This window comes from Dryas octopetala, chromosome 1, assembly GCF_963921425.1.
Source record: "Dryas octopetala chromosome 1, drDryOcto1.1, whole genome shotgun sequence".
Lineage (NCBI taxonomy): Eukaryota > Viridiplantae > Streptophyta > Magnoliopsida > Rosales > Rosaceae > Dryas > Dryas octopetala.
The window spans coordinates 6,425,307-6,442,743 of NC_141366.1; the positions used below are offsets into that span (position 1 = coordinate 6,425,307).

Consider the following 17,437-nt stretch of genomic DNA (forward strand, 5'->3'; position numbering starts at 1 on the left):
AAACTAGATGATTTAGATCGTTAAAATCATATATGAAGTAAACCTCATTAAAAACTTGTATCAAAAATTCTGTCAAAATAAAATACCATGGATCATTCTCCCTAAAAAGTTAACAATGTATAATTGAATCATCAATCATGCATATATGCCCTACTTATCTTTGCACAATTGCAGGCATATATTACAGCCTTTTTCACATACATTTTATCTTATTCTTCTTATACAATATAATTTTATCAAATTATAATGCATGTTCTATGAGACTTATTGAAACAAAAAAATAATAATAATAACGTAAATATATATAGAAGGTCGAAGACACAATTTTTATGATTGGTCTAATGTTCCCAAAATTTCAGAACCAGATCTCACATAGCTTAGCTATGAACTAGCAACCCTAATTTATGGCTTTTTGGCTATATATATATATTGGACACACTCTCAATCTGCTACTATCCAGACTATTCCATAGCTTTTAACGCATGCATAAATAGAGCCAAAAAGCACTGTTTATATAGTTTGTTTATTAGTTGCGGTACAGCTTAAAGTGAGTTGTTGGGCCCGGCTCTTCAATTTAGCCTCGGGCCCGGACCTAATTGAGCTATAAAGGAAATTCCACCAAAAAATATATATATATAATTTGTTTATAGTACATATGTCATATAAATATAAAGTGCTACTATTTGTACACCATTTTTTTCCTTTTTGCACACCTTTTTCTCCCACACACTCCTACACTCTTCTAAAATTTAAAATTTCTCTTTTAACACACCCCTCCAATTACCTCAGTACCCTCATTTTATCCAACACACCCCATCTACTCAAACAAAAAATAAAACACACACACACCCAATTCCTCTCTTTCTCTCTCTTTTTTCCTCTCTCTCTCTCTCTCCACTCCCTGCAACACCAAAAATTAAGAGTCCTTTGGTTAATTTTTTGTATGTTTGAGATGATTTGGTATCTTTGAGATGATTTGGAGTGTGAGTTTTTTAGAGTTTAGGGTTTAATTTTCGGGTGGAGGATTGTTAATGTCGCAGGTCGTTCGGCACTGCACTTTTGAAATTTTTCTCTTAATTCGGCAGATGGCTACCGAACATACTGAAAGTGTTCGACACTATACTTCCGAACGGTTTCTTGATGTTCGGCACTATACTTCCGAACTAGCTACAAATATATATTTATATATATATTTTGGATGTTTGCTTGGGTGAGAAGAGAGAGGGAAGGAGAGAGAGAGAGAGAGAGAGAGAGAGAGAGAGGTGGCGTGGTGGCTGATCTTGACGGGGTGGTGTGGCTGGGTTGGTGCGAGCAGAAGGGCGCTGTGGCTGGAAGGTGCTGCGCGCGGTGGTGCTGCAAGCAGAAGGGGAGAGAAGCCATAGAGAAAGAGAAAAAGCCAGAAGGGGTGGTGTGGCTGGGTTGGGGTGAGCAGAAGGCGCGTGCGAGTGGCTTCGACTGCACGCGGTGGCTTCGACGGTGCTGCGCATGGGTGGCTTCGACGGTGCTGCACGCAGTGGCTGGAAGGTGCTAGGGTGGAAGGTGGGGTGGCTTCGACGGTGCTGCACGCAGTGGCTGAAAGGTGCTGTGGAGGAAGCTGTTGCGCGCGGTGGTGTTGTAAGCAGAAGGGGAGAGAAGCCAAGGAGAGAGAGAGAAAGAGAGAGAGAGAGAGAGAGAGATGGGCTGGGCTGGGCTGGGTGGTCGTAGACAGAGATTGCAAGGGAGAGAGGGTCGGGCAAGACACAGTTAATTGGGAGGGAAGGAAGAAAGAAGATGAGGTGTACGTATTGGGGAGGGCTTTAAGGTATTTTCATAATAGAATAAATTTGTAAAATCACTAATTAAGTAACGAGGGTGTGCAAAAAGAGAAAAAAAAAGTGTGTAAATGTTGGAAAATTTATAATTTAATAGTAATTTCTTATATATATCACGAGAAATTTTCTGCTCACGCTCATCACAGAAGAGGGGAGAATTCAATCATCGGTCCAAGTGTCCAACCATTTTTTTGTGATAATAATTTGCGTGCAGAGCAGATCTGTGTACGATCTTTTCAGCAGATTTTGTCTGACTGTATTGTCCTTATCCAATCCCTTTTTATTTTACATGAAAACACGTACTTCCCTCTTCTAATTTAATAACAAAATAGGTCTAGTTTTTTAGAATATTGACAAAATAATAATGACACTCACAAGTCACAACAATATAATCCCTCCTAATTTTTAATGAAAACTTTTATTACTATAACTTGTAGGAATTCCACAATGACGCAATGTCAATAATTGACCATGGAAACCTCCAAAGGATGTTTTAACTTTTAGCTGGAAGATCTGATATGACTTCTCACAATAATACTTACTATGCAGTTGAGATGATGAATTGATATCCAAGGAAGGTAGTGTCATAACCCTGTGATATTTACACGTCACCTATTCCACGCTTAATTGAAAATAATTGAGCAGTGGTCCAAGCGAATCATAGTTTATTCTTCTTTTTCTAAACCAAGAAACTCATTTCGTAATTCGTATTAATTAATGAAAACTTTCGAGTACAGAGAAAACCCCAAAAAGAAGATCAGAAATTGTATTCTGAAAACCAAACACATGATGACTGCAATTGCATTATTGCAACAATGACCATGACAAGAGAATATGCATGATATATATATATATATATAATATGGTAGCCACTAGGCAGAAGGTAACTATATAGTTTAATTTAGAGGAGGGCTAGGCGGCGAATATCAACAGGGTAAGCATCAGATGCACGAACAGCATTGAAGGCTCTTCTTGCTACAACTGCATTCCCAGCCTCAGTTGGATGAAATGCATCCCAAAACAGATACTCATCCCTATTCTGGCATGGAGTTTGGAGGGGCAGACATGTAATTTGCCCATTGTTCCTCCCTACCCCACAGCACCCTGCGTTTGTAACTCTAAATCCTGAAATACACAACACAAGCATGTGCCAACCATGTTACATATATGTTCCTACTTTATTTCCTAGCAGTCAAACATAAGATTCTAATGGTTTCAATTATGTTTAGATCAAATTTCATGAACCTCTAGCTCTGTAGTTTTACCTACAAATTACATGAGGTTCATGTAATTTTAGTTTGTGACAGTTGTGCTTTGGTTTCCTCCTTTAGTTGATTATGTTAAAATTGACGGAAAAGCGAACACGTGACCAATTATTGATGAAGCCCAAAAAATGGTTTTCCAAATGACGTTATAGCCCTTTCCCCCCTCCAAATTGACTCGGTAAAAGAGGAGTGGAACTCTTAACCCTAAAGTGATTCCCAAAGTTGGAGGGTGGAGAGCTTAAAAAATTGAAACTGACACAGAATTTTATTCAAGATCTAACCAATGGTGAGACATTATCCATTTTACAGGCTTCATCAATTAATTGGTCACATGATCGCTTTTCTGTTAATTTTAACATAATTGACTAAAGAAGAAAATCACATAGGATAGAATAGAAGTGTCACAAAATAAACCAATTGTATGTGAGATGAATAAGAGGGGATTTTTGTAATTTGGCCATGTAATTAATGTAATTACCATATTGTGCAGGGCTGCTTATTATGTCCTGGAAAATGGCATAAGAGTCAATGAAGATAAATCTGGCATCTGGGAGATTAGTGTTGAACTCATTGGTAAGTGCCTTGAGCTTGCTATTGAAAATTTGGTTTGCAGAGTTAATTTTTTCTACGCATGATGAACCATCTGGGCTATTTTGCGCCAACTCACTGGGACTGCAACCTACTTGACCAATTCCAAACAACACAACCTTCCTTGCTCCATAATTGTACAAAATCTATACATACATACAACACACACCATTTAATCATTAATTAAACTCTAATTCCTTTCAAAAATATTAAACAAACTACAAGTGAAAATTTATAATCTTCTTACCCACACACAAATTCATATATATATAGTAAGATAGACATAAATAGAACTGGACCCAAAGAGAGGCCTGGTTTAAAGAATACTCATTAGGAGCCTAGGGTTCAGTTTCATCTTGGGCTCATCATTATCATAGTTACAAGAGAAATCAAACCTAGAATCTACCATTCACCTAACCAACTAACGTCATTCATGTTACTTGAGCTAAGATTCATAGACACCTAGCTGACATCTTTTTAATGCAGTATAATTATTGTCGAGTAATATAAAATATTGTCGAGTAATATAAAACATTAGATTATTTAATAAGAGAATATTGATCTGTATTTGATTGCATCACAAGTAAATGGAGAAGAAAAAGTTAAACTAAAAAAAAAAAAAAAGAATTTTAGGGGAGAAGACTAACCCTTAGTTGCTGACTGTAATCATGGATAAGAGAATCGGCATATTGGTCCGGGGTAAAGCGGTTGCCGGTGTCATAAAATTGGGGCATAAAATAGTTGTTAAGGTAATCGTTGCTGCCTAACCCAATTGAGTAGATGCATTTGTTCAGGTAATTTGCTGCAGAGTCCTCATCGCCCAGTATGTTTACCACTTGGGACACTATGTTTTGGTAATTCTTTACCTGCCCACTAAAGGTAATCCGACCTCCCTACAACATTTAAGACATGCATGATGACTATTTGTATGTATATGATGACACATGCATGCATGCATAATATGTATTAGTACTGATTTAATGTGAGACATGAAAAATTGTAATTAATCACCAGTTGGCGCCCAGTTTCCTCTCTAATTCCAGCAGCTGCAGATGCAAAGTTCACTCCTTTGAGTATGTCTTGGCCTCTGGCAGTTGCATAGGGTGGAATGTAATCATCAAAACCCAAAAGCTCAGCTGCACATATATAATGCATGTCCATTAATTGGACATTAATTTCATCAGTACCACATGTTATGCTTAATTTTACATTACAGTAAGTGGTAAAATGGTAAATGTCTCTCATGTAAGATGGTTAATGGTTAATGGTTTTTACACATGCAATTCTTTTCTTTGAATTATATGACCATGAAATTTATTGGATTTTGCCATTTTTGAAAGCAACAGATGGATGGCTCAGAGAAATATATTCAATCTTTAATGCCATAAATGATGAATACAGATTGGTTGATAAGAACCATTATTCTTTATTGTTTATTTTATTTTCAAGAGTTTGAATAAGATGGTACCTTAATGTCTCAAACAGTCAAACAAATTATTTCCCAAAACAAAATGACTAAAACCAATGGGCCCTTAAATGTATAACCATATCCTGAGTATTAAAGGCTGCATGTGAACAAAAATCCAAGGTTTATAGAGAAGATGTCTTAATTTCAAAATCTTTGATACCAAAACCTTTAACTTTCTAGAGCATGATTAGATGAGGGAACTAATAATATAATTAAACTAGAGATTTATGTAGAAAGTGATCTGTAGCAATATAACAGCAGATTATGCATGCCAAATACACATGATCTGCTACATATAGCAGTAGATTATGATGTTATTTATATGTGACCTCCAATTTGTGTGTGACTGTGTGAGAGAGAGAGAGAGGAGCTCACCAACAACATCAACGGTAGTTTTTCCATTGGAAAACCTTCCAGTAGGTCCACCAAAGTCAATCCCATAAGGCAGGTAATCAGCTCTGGCCAAGGACTGAAGCTGGTTATTATTGCCATTATCAACCAAAGAATCCCCAAATATGAAGTAGCAAGGCACTTGTGGTGCAGCTTTGGCCCCATTACACCACAAGTTCAACACCAGAACCACCACACACACCACCCACATTCTCTTCACCATTCCAACCATTGACCCAATCACTAGTTATAAAAAGTGCTAAAAGCTATAGCAGCAAAGAATGAGAATGATCAAACAGCTAGCTAGCTAGAATCAACTAAAGAAGGAAAGGTATGTTTGGTGAAGCTCAAGGAATGAGTAGTACTGGTGTGTGTGTGTGTGTGTGAGAGGGAGAGAGCCTGTGAAGAACTTAAAAGCAAGGTTGATGAGTATATATAGTAGGGATGTGAGCAAAGCAATGCCAATGGAAGGCATAGCTTTTACAGTTGAGGGAGTACGTTAGTTGGAAGCATTAATTACACGCGGATATAATGTGAGGGACTGTATGGCAAAGTCTGGCTCTGACACCTCCCTCTCTCTCTCTCTCTCTGCTCTGCATTTCTTGAAAGTTTCAGCATTCCAATACCTCAAAACAGTACTGCATTTAGTGTTGTGTTAATTATTTACTTGTGTTCCTAATATGCATCTTGGGCCTGTTGGTACTACTAATTAACAACTCAATTACCACAAGTGTAGCATTGATCATTTGCATTTCCATGCACTGAATTTGTGTAAATGGAGCTTAATCATGGTGAACTTAACCATAATGTGATGGGTTACTATTTTTAAATAAGGGTTGTTCCTAATTATTATTGTCTATTTTTGTAATGTTGTGCTAGTGCTACACTTGTTGTGGCCCTGGTGGCCATGAGTTTGATCTGCAGAGTGCCCTGTTAACTTTTTCTAGTACTACAGTATATATGTGGGCCATGTGGCCCTCTCATACTATCTTTCTGTCCATAGTGAGAAAAAGCTATAACAATTTATAATATTATGATCTTGAAAAAGGGTCATGGGGAAAGATGACATTAAGGGCTGAGACACTGAGATTCAAGACAGTAGCATAATTAATGGTGTGTAAGGAGCTGCCTAGCAAGAACATGGTCTTGAACAGGTTGGAGAAAGAAAATGCACCAATGACCAACCCCACTTGCCATTTAATGTTGAGGGTGGCCAAATTTAATGTGTGGGGCTAAGTCTTTGCATACTGACTCCACTGAATAACGATGAAATGATATACATCACACCCATCTATAGGTCTATCTCCCCAATTGCATGCACGATTGAGAAGAACAGTGAAATGCAATTTGAATTTGGTGAGAAAATATGGATGTCTCTGCTAAGTTGTCATTGGCTAATATGTCGGTGGCTTCCAATATGGTCTATTATTTCATGCGAAGGTGAAACCCCAACTAAGCAAGCCCACCTACACCAGACACTATGAACTGGCAAAACCTAACTACAAAAGAAGAAAACTTAACGCCAAAATTAAGCAAACCGTAGTGGAAAAAGATGCACATATCGACACCTTTTTTCTAGTCAACTTGAAAGGGTGCCGAGTCAACCCTTTTAAGTTGACTCAGAAGTCAAAAATGATAGAAAAGGGCCAAAATGAAATCGATTTTTCTCCATCAATCTCTTTGATCCCGCGGCCGCTGCTGAGCAGGTGGTAAAGTTTATAGTAATATAGGGCCAAAATGATTTCATATATATATATTTTTTTTTGTAATATAGGGCCAAAATGATTTCACATGATTGTTTATAGTAAAGTTTTTTTGTTGATTCACTACTATAGTACTGTGGACCATTATATTATGTTGAACTTGAAATTGCTTTATGAAATGAGACACATGGATGTTATGGATTTTGTTCATTGATGAGGGTCTACGGCCTATACCCTAATAATTTGTTTGTTCATTGATGATGCATTGATGCTGTCCAACTATAAAATTCGTTTCGTACTTTTGTATTGATTGTTTATTAATGATGGGGTTGAGCTATAGAATTTACTTTATCAAAGCATGACCTTTTTTTTTCATTAATATTAAGGCATGACCTTAAACACGAGACAAAAAAATTAATAGAAAATTAAGATTAAATATCAAATCTTAATAATTTTTTAGAATAGCATGAAGATTATATAATATTTTAATTGCATTAACAAGTTTAAATGTAGTTTTTTAGATTATGTTACAAATATGTTGGCCCCTTTGTTTTGGGCATTTTCATTTGACATTTTTGTCCTTAAGATTTTTGTATTGTCTTGGAAGTTGACTAATGCAGTCTAATTATACTTGTGAGCATAAAATTATAACATTACCCTTAATTTAGATTAGGGTATAGAAATAAGGTTTATGGTTTAGAATTAGAATTATGGAGCTTATGGCTTAGGGTTTAGGGTTTAGGTCTGCCCAAAACCCGAGAGCTAAACCCTAAGCCGTTTTGCTGCATAGCAGTCAAACAAAAATCTAATATTTTTTTTATTGATTTATTTGTAACTGACCATTTTTTTATTGTAGTGGCATGTGATATAATATTTGTGAATTATAATACCTTTTAATATATTATTATGTTTGACTTTTTAATTAATACCTAATTTAAAATGTTATTAAATTTTAGTATATAAACTTAAAAACTATTGAAATTTGGTATCTAAAGTCAACTAACCTAAAAAAAAAATGTTTTTTTATATAATCAATCAAGTGTTCTTTTAGTATTTTTTTTATTTTTTATTTTTTTATGAGCATAAAGAGAAGTGTCCAATTTTTAACGGGTCAGTCCTCTTTTAATCCTTTATTTTTATTTTAAAACTCAAATGACATAATAGAAAACAAAGAGTATTGCTATTTGAACTATTATAATTGATCATTTTGTGAATCATCTTTCTAATAAAAGTGAAACTGACTTGAGTAAATCTCAGCTCTATTAAACAGATGATCCAAATAATAATACTCCGAATTTCCTCCTTTTACTAGTTTAAACTTTGCTTCTAAAGCATTTAATATGAAGCATTGAGCATGAATTATTTCAACAGCACCAAAGCCCGTGCTCGTTTCGTTGCTCAACATAATACGAATGGATAAGATGAGATGAGAAATGAAGGCATTGACTAAACACGTGATTTTTTGGGCTAGTAAGAGATACATAAGTGACACAATTTAAGTTGGTTAGGTGAGGTGGTAGCTAGCCATATGCATAGAATAGCATCAATATTGAAAATACTTTTGTATTCAATTTCATCACCCACCACATGACCCATTTATGAGCATGCATGAGTCTACGACCAGGGTGGGTCTACTACTTAATCCTCGCTACCAAGTGTCCTTGCCAGGCCACGATTGACAAGCATTGTTTAATAACAGCATACAACATAAATGCCTGAAATGACGTTATTTAACATACAAGTAGAGTAACAGCAACAACATAAATATATAGAGAATCTCAACTCGCAAATCAAACAACAAAATTTGACAATTATTATTGGAAGAAGTACATACTATTACTATGCTCCTCTTTGAATATGTATACCTCTGTGTAATGTCACAGATCTGAGTGCTGAGAATGAGAATTGGAATTGTATTGCAATCCCAAATCTTTGAGAATTTGAAGCAAACCTTTGAAATCAGTGGTGCCCAATTCAAGACAGTCCCTTAATAGCTCCCCCTCCACCACCTCTCTTTGCACCGTCTCCACCACTCCTCTCAACGTTCCCTGCCAACCCCCAACCCCCAAAACTTAATCAACTAACTAATTATCAAATCCAGATTTATTCCATTATTTAAAAAACAAACAAACAAACAAAATACAACTACAAGCGAAACGGTGCGTACCGAGTGGGAGAACACTTTGAGGAGCCTACGGAGCAACGAATTAGAGGCCCTGAGGACATTTTGGTAATTCCTGCCAACCCAAGCCGCTCTCTCACTGTCCGATTGCTTCCGACTCAACTCACCCAGCGAACTCAGCAGCTCGTTCACCTCCGAAACGCCGCCGTAGAGCTCCGAATAGGGCAACCCGCTCCATGCGTAGTTCTTGAGGTAGTCCCAGCCCGCCGACCACATGAACCTCGAGAAGCCCAGGCCGAGCCCGGGCTCCATCTTGGCCGCGATGGCCCTGGCCCGCTCCGAACCCGAATAGTCGCCGCGTGCCGCGCGAACGTTGGCCACGCGCGTCATGAGCGAGTGGGCGAGGGAGAAGACGTTTCGGGATTGGGCGTAGGAGAGGGATTGGGAGGGCGGTGCTGTGGTCAGAAGGAGGAGGGCGACGAAGAGAACGGTTGGGCGCCACGGTGTCGTTTTGGCCATTGCCTGTTGAAGTTTGGGAAGGGACCGATCGACGGTTGAGGATGTTCGAGAAATTGTTTCCGTTTGATTAGAAATTGAACGGGGAGCTGCGGGGACGGCCCAAATACAATTAACAACTTGAAGGGGCCATTTGTGGGCTGGAGAGGAGCCCAAAAGGACTTACGTTATTGGGCTTGTTTGGATTGTGCTCTGGAAAATAATTGAATAAATAAAACTTTTCGATTATTCAATATCGATGAGGATATATTATCCCCACCACCACTCTTCGTGTTTTTCGTTTTTGTGGTTGAGCGTTGCTTCAAGACATATCGTTGTGATGAATTGATGATACAAATCTAATGGAGAAGGGGATTGATTTGATTGCGAATGAGCTATTTTGGACTTTGAAAGTTTGATATTATATTGTGGTCCATATGGAGGATAGACCTCATGTGTCAAGCCCATAAAGGATGGAGCTTCCTTCCTTTCCTTTCCTTTCGTTTTGTTTTGCTATTTTCTTTCTTTTATTTGCACCTGAAAGGGCCGGTTTTAAGATTCTAAAAATTCAAATTGAACTATAAAAATGAAATTCTCGTTGTGGAGTTTATAAAATTTAAAAGCCCTAAACGTTTAGTTTTGATACTTGAAATGTTGCCTCACTTACCTACACTCAACACCAGCATTTCTTCGATAATATTTTTAGAGTCCATTAGATTGTAGGGTTTGACAACTAAAATTGTTAATCTAAAAGACAAATAGACAATCAGCCAAGTAAATGGAGTACACATGAAAAAAAAAAAAAATTAATGCATATGTAAAAATACAACAATCACATCTGCAAATTAATGCATCTACGCAAAAAAGTTAGTGCATCTATAAAAATACAACAACTTTATCTGTGAAATCAGTGCATTTGTAAAAAATCTAGAAAACGTCCTTTATACCAACTTATTAAGTTAAGGTTCTTTATACCAAGTTTATTAGTGATTTGATACTAGGATATAATTGGGTCTTAACAAGATTTGGTACCATAGAAAGTACATATGACAAAAATTAAAATACCAAGGTATAAATATCCCTCTAGTTACGAATTGAAATTCTCAAGGAACGACATTATATGCCCTAAAGAATGACTTGATAAATTCTTGGATATGACTTGGGAACGGTCAAAACATGACTTGAAATGTCAGTAGGTACAATTTGAAATGCACCTAGGGTATAAACATTTAAAATCCCTTGAGTTACAAACTGAAATTCTCAAGGAACGACTTGGGATGCCCTAAAGAACGACTTTAGATGCTCTAAGGAACGACTCAAGAAACTTTAAGGTATGACTTAGGAAACGTCAAAATATGACTTTGAATGTCACTAGGTACAATTTGAAATGTACCAAGGGTATAGACATTTAAAATCTTTCAAGTTAGAAACTAAAATTCTTTAGAAACGACTTTGAATGCCCTAAGGACTACTTCAGATGTCCTTAGAACGACATGATAAACTCTAGAATATGACTTGAGAATCATCAAAACATGATTTGAAACGTCACTAAGTACAATTTAATATGCACCAAGGTTATACACATTTAAAATATATCGAGGTACGAATTAAAATTATCAAGGAACGACTTTAGATACCCTAAGGAATGACTGAAGATGCCTTAAAGAACAACTTGAGAAACTGTAGGGTATGATTTGAGAAATGTCAAAACATAACTTGGAATGTCATTAGGAATAATTCGCAATGCACCAAGGGTATAAACATTTAAAATACTTTGAGGTACGAACTGAAATTCTCAAGGAACGACTTGGGATGCCCAAAGGAACGACTAGAAATGCCCTAAGTAACGACTTGAGAAACTCTAGAGTATGACTTAAGAAACGTTAAAACATGACTTGGAATATCATTATGTACAATTTGAAATGCACCAAGGGTATAAACATTTAAATTCCTCGAGTTACGAATTGAAATTCTCAACGAATAACATGAGATGTTCTAAGGAAAGACTGAAAATGTCTTAAGGAACGACTTGAGAAACTCTAAGGTATGACTTAGGAAGCGTAAAAAATGACATGAAATGTCACTAGGTACAATTTAACCAAGGGTATAAACATTAAAAATCTCCCATGTTACGAACTAAAATTCTGAAGAAATGACTTGGGATGTCCTAAGGAACGACATCAGAAACTCTAAGGCATGATTTAAGAACTGTCAAAACAAGACTTGGAATGTCACGAGGTACAATTTGAAATGTACCAAGGGTATAAACATTTATAATCCCTCGTGTTACAAACTGAAATTCTGAAAGAACGACTTGAGATGTCGTAAGGAACGACTTCAGAAACTCTAGGATATGATTTAGAAACTGTAAAAACATGACTATGAATGTCACTAGGTACAATTTGAAATGAACCATGGGTATAAACATTTAAAATCACTGGAGTTACGAACTGAAATTCTCAAGGAATGACTTAGGATGCTCTAAGGAACGACTTTAAATACCCTAAGGAACGACTTGAGATGTTATAAGAAACAATTAGATGCCCTAAGAAATGACTTGAGAAACTCTAGAGTATGACTCTGGAAACGTCTAAACATGACTTGAAATATCACTAGGTACAATTTGATATGCACCAAGGGTATACACATTTAAAAATATCTCGAGGTACGAATTAAGATTCTCAAGGAATGACTTGAGATGCCCTAAGGAACGACTTGAGATATCCTAAGGAACAATTTGAGAAACTGTAGGGTATGATTTGAGAAATGTCAAAACTTAACTTAGAATGTCAATAGGAACAATTTGCAATGCATCAAGGGCATAAATATTTAAAATACCTTGAGGTACGAACTGAAATTCTCAAGGAACGACTTCGGATACCCAAAGGAACGACTATAAATACCCTAAGTAATACTTGAGAAACTCTGGAGTATAACTTAGAAAATGTCAAAACATGACTTAGAATGTCATTAGGTACAATTTGAAATGCACCAAAGGTGTAAACATTTAAATTCCTCGAGTTACGAACTGAAATTTTTAAGGAACGACATGAGATACCCTAAGGAACAACTAGAGATACCCTAAGGAACGACTTGAGAAACTCTAGGGTATGACTTAGGAAGCGTCAAAACATGACATGGAATGTCACTAGATACAATTTGAAATGCACCAAGGGTATAAACATTCAAAATCCTTCATGTTACGAAATGAAATTCTGAATGAACGACTTGGGATGCCCTAAGGAACGACTTCAGAGACTCTAGGGTATGATTTAGGAACTGTCACAACATGACTTGGAATGTCATTAGGTACAATTTTAAATGCATCAAAAATATAAACATTTATAATCCATTGTGTTACGAACTGAAATTATAAAGGAACGACTTGAGATTACATAAGGAACGACTTTAAAAACTCAAGGGTATGATTTAGGAAATGTCAAAACATGACTTGAAATGTCACTAGGTACATTTTAAAATGAGAGCTACTATTTGCACACCCTTTTTTTTCTTTTTGCACACCATTTTTCTCTTTTTTTCTCCTACACACCCCCACACACTTACCTCAAATTCAAAATCTCTCAACACACACCCACCCCATTACCAAAATACCCTCATTGGATTACACACCCTCCCTTTTTTCCCTCTCCTTTTTCTCTCGTTCACACCCCCCTTCCCCTGTTTTTTTTTTCTTCTTCTTCTTCTCCAACCTTCCCCCAGCCAGCCCCTCCACCCAACCCAGCCAGCCCCTCCACCCAACCCACCCAGCCCTTCAACCCCTTCCCTCTCCGACCAACCTCCCCGCATGCAGCACCGGCCACCCAACTCAATCCCTCTCTCTCCTCTCCGCATGCAGCTGCACCACCTCACTCCCTCCCCCCGTTTCACCCGACCCACCCAGCCCATCTCCCCCTCACCCGACCACCACCTTCCCTCCCGCACCCTCCCTGCACCACCTTCCTCCCTCTCTCTTTCTCTCTCTTCCCCGACAACACCACATCCCCTTCACATTCTCTCTCCTAGCTCTTTTTCTCTCTCTCGCGACTCCACCTCCCCGCAACATCACCTCTCCTGCAAGCTCCGCGAAGCCCAACTGCCGGCTCCAACTCTTTCCAGCCACCTTGTGCAGCAGCTTGGCTCTTGCAGCAGCTTGGCGGAAGGTGGAAGCTCGACGGTGCGACGCGGGAGCGCTGGCAGCAGCTTGGCTCTGTTAGAGACAAGACAGAGAAATGGAGAGAGGAGAGAAAATGAGGAGGTGACCGGTGGTGGTCTCACCTCTCGCCCAAGCAGACCAAAAAAAAAAAAAAAGGTGGCAGGTGGTTCGGCAAACCAGTGCCGAACCACCTGCCACCCTTTTTTTTTTTGCTATTTGCTTGGGCGAGAGAGAGAGAGAGAGAGAGAGAGACTGGGGGGGTCGGTGCAGGGGCTAGGTGAGTTGGGTGGAGGGGGGAGGTCGGAGGGGGAGGGAGGGAGGGAGGGAGGGGTGGGTCGGGTGAGGGGGTTGAGGGGCTAGGTGGGTTGGGTGGAGGGGCTGGCTGGGGGAGGGTTGGAGAAGAAGAAGAAAAAAAAAAACAGGGGAAGGGGGGTGTGAACGAGAGAAAAAAAGAGAGGGAAAGAAGAGAGGGAGTGTATTGTCTTTTTTTTTTTTTTTAATAGGGGTGTGCAAAAAGAAAAAAAAAGGGTGTGCAAATAGTAGCTCTCTTTAAAATGAACCATGAGTATAAACATTTAAAATCACTGGAGTTACGAAATGAAATTCTCAAGGAACAACTTGGGATGCCCTAAGGAACGACTTAAGAAACTCTTGGGTATGACTTGGGAAACGTCAAAACATGACTTGGAATGTCACTAGGTACAATTTGAAATGCACCAAGCTAGGGTATAAACATTTAAAATCATTCGAGTTACAAACTAAAATTCTCAAGGAATGACTTGAGATGAATTAAGGAATGACTTGAGAATCTCTAGGGTATGACTTGGGAATAATCGAAACATGACTTGGAATAACATTATATACAATTTGAAATGCATCAAGGATATTACTTGGGAGCAGTTAAGGAACGACTAATTACTTTTTATATCTAATTACCCTCTTGTGAATATGAGATAAATGCTCTACTACTACAACTAGAAGTCTATGTTATTAAATTATTAGTGGTTGAGAAATTGTTCTTAAATTATGAGGTGTATGATTATTAAATGTCTAAACTATAAAACTCTTAAAGATCATACACATATTATAATTTGAATAGATTTCTAATACTATCTCACGTGGTGTCATCATCACACACAATAAATATTTTTTAAAATAGTGACATAAAGTGAAATAATGAATTAAGATAAGTTTAATGTCTGATTTCTTCCTATATAATAAAAAAAAAATTGTAATACTTTTATCTCGATTGAATAAATGCGTTTATAGAAATTGGAAAGAAGACCGATAAAAATGCTTTAAAAAAATATTTGGTAAGGAAATGTGATTTCCAAAAAAATGTAAGTGGGAGGTTCCCATTTAGGCTATTATTTGGAAAATTTATGTAAGATTAGTATACTACATTTTTAATAAAAACTTAAATTGAAATGCTCCCAATTCTTGACATTCTCTTGAAGGGTGTGTCACTAGGTATAATTTAAAATGCACTAAGGGTATAAATATAATTATTTTTAGGGTTTTTTTTTTTTTAGTCCAATTGCAAAAAATGGATGATTACACGGCCCACCCGCTACAGGAAAATACTGTAGTGGTCCACTTTTTAAAAGACCCGAATCAAGTGTGAGAAAAGCCATTAAAATGAATCAAAATTACAATATTGCCATCGATTTTTCTCTGACAGCGTAGCATAACTAATGCTCCACTATACTTTTCATTTACCTTTCATTATTTTATTATTAAACTCTTACAACTTGTCACCTGCTTCACTATGATTTTTATGTACCTTTTATTATTTTTATTATTAAACTATTATAACTTGTGTTGTTCTTGCTTTTAGGCTATTGATTTTTTTTTTTTTTTGACAAAACACATAGCTTTTCATTGATTAATCACCGCGAGATACATCAGACAAAAGAAAAAGTTGCAGCCAACTAGGTGCATCCTCAATCCAAGAAGAAAAGTCATTACATGAACGGGCAAATTTTGCTGCTGCATGTACAACCATATTGCAGCTGCATGGCTTCCATTGACAAGAGTAAAAATGGAACCGCATGCTGATTGTTTTGACATCATTGCTTTTAGGCGAACTAAATTTATACATGTTCATTTTTTTTTTTTTCAAAATGATACAAGGGTTTATTGTCATTGTTAAAACATAAATGGGCGGTAATAAATAACAATAACAATAAGGTTGTCATTGACAAACAGTAACAACTACATTCTGAACCATATTAAAAAATTGCAACTATCTATTTGAGAAATGTCACTGTTAGACGACCAGTAACAATAACATAAAACCATTGGTCATCCCCACCCACCCACCCCCCCCCCCCCTTGGTCTCTCTCCTTGTTAGAAGATTGCCACTATCCATTAGAGAATTATCCTTGTCTAACCGTGGCAATAACAGACAATCAAATTTTAAACCATAAGAAAAAACATAAAAATCATAGTAACATGTTGCTATTGTCAAATAGTAACAATAACATGTTGTTATTGTCAAGCAGTAACAATAACATGTTGTTATTGACAAGTAGTAGCAATATATAACATGTTGTTACTGCCAAACAGTAACAATATATAACAAGTTGTTACTGCCAAACAGTAACAATATATAACGCAGTAACAATAACATGTTGTTACTGCCAAGCAGTAGCAATATATAACACGTTGTTACTGCCGAACAGTAACAATATATAACAAGTTGTTACTGCCAAATAGTAACGATATATAACAAGTTGTTACTGTCAAACAGTAACAATATATAACATGTTGTTATTTGTTACTTACAATTTCAAATCTATGTAAAAAAAGGGCAAAAAGCCTAGTACATTCAACCATTCAATACGAAAAAATCACAATAAACCAAATTTTAAATCCTAAAAAACACAGTAACATATATGATAGCAATTAAAGAGTTGAAATAAGAAGAAAAAAGACTGACAGTGGCTGTAATAAAAAAAAAAAAGAGGTGGAAAAGACAATGCAAAGATAAATTGCAAGCATAGACATAAAGCCTAGTTTATGTGTACTAAGGCATGAAGAGAACAAAGATCTTTTTTGATGCTCTGATGCCCATGGGATTCTTTGATGGAGGAAGAAATAATGTTGAACTATGGAAACTAGAAAACAAAATTGAAGAACCCAAAGTCTTAGAAACTGCAATCCTATTGAATCCCATCCCTCGTAATAATACCAGAGAAGAAATGAACATTCTGAAAAACAAAATTAGAAAAATCAAAGCTAATCAAAAGTTGGAAGAACAAACAAAATGTCAAATCTCATACTTCCATCTTCACATTCAGCACACTTTTCTTCGAAACCAAACACCAAAGAAAAATATGAGAAACAAGCAAATAGAACCCAGTCCCATTAACAATAACAATAACAATTCAGACAGTAACAATTCTAATAACAATAACAATGAAAAATAAATAGAAAAAT

General features: G+C 36.8%; 2 protein-coding genes across 2 annotated transcripts; both read right to left on the reverse strand.

Moving 5' to 3' along the window:
- Nucleotides 1–2,515: 2,515 nt before the first annotated feature.
- Nucleotides 2,516–5,937, reverse strand: LOC147297039 (GDSL esterase/lipase At5g45670-like). The gene is made up of 5 exons (XM_086235921.1): nt 5,508–5,937; nt 4,676–4,800; nt 4,312–4,557; nt 3,555–3,810; nt 2,516–2,936 (listed from the first exon to the last, which is right to left on the reverse strand). Exons 1-5 carry the CDS (start codon nt 5,752–5,754, stop codon nt 2,713–2,715), a joined length of 1,098 nt encoding a protein of 365 aa, XP_086092047.1. The 5' UTR covers nt 5,755–5,937; the 3' UTR covers nt 2,516–2,712.
- Nucleotides 5,938–8,972: 3,035 nt separating this feature from the next.
- LOC147297040 (adenine phosphoribosyltransferase) lies at nt 8,973–10,147 on the reverse strand. The gene is made up of 2 exons (XM_086229406.1): nt 9,393–10,147; nt 8,973–9,273 (listed from the first exon to the last, which is right to left on the reverse strand). Exons 1-2 carry the CDS (start codon nt 9,864–9,866, stop codon nt 9,103–9,105), a joined length of 645 nt encoding a protein of 214 aa, XP_086085532.1. The 5' UTR covers nt 9,867–10,147; the 3' UTR covers nt 8,973–9,102.
- Nucleotides 10,148–17,437: the final 7,290 nt, after the last annotated feature.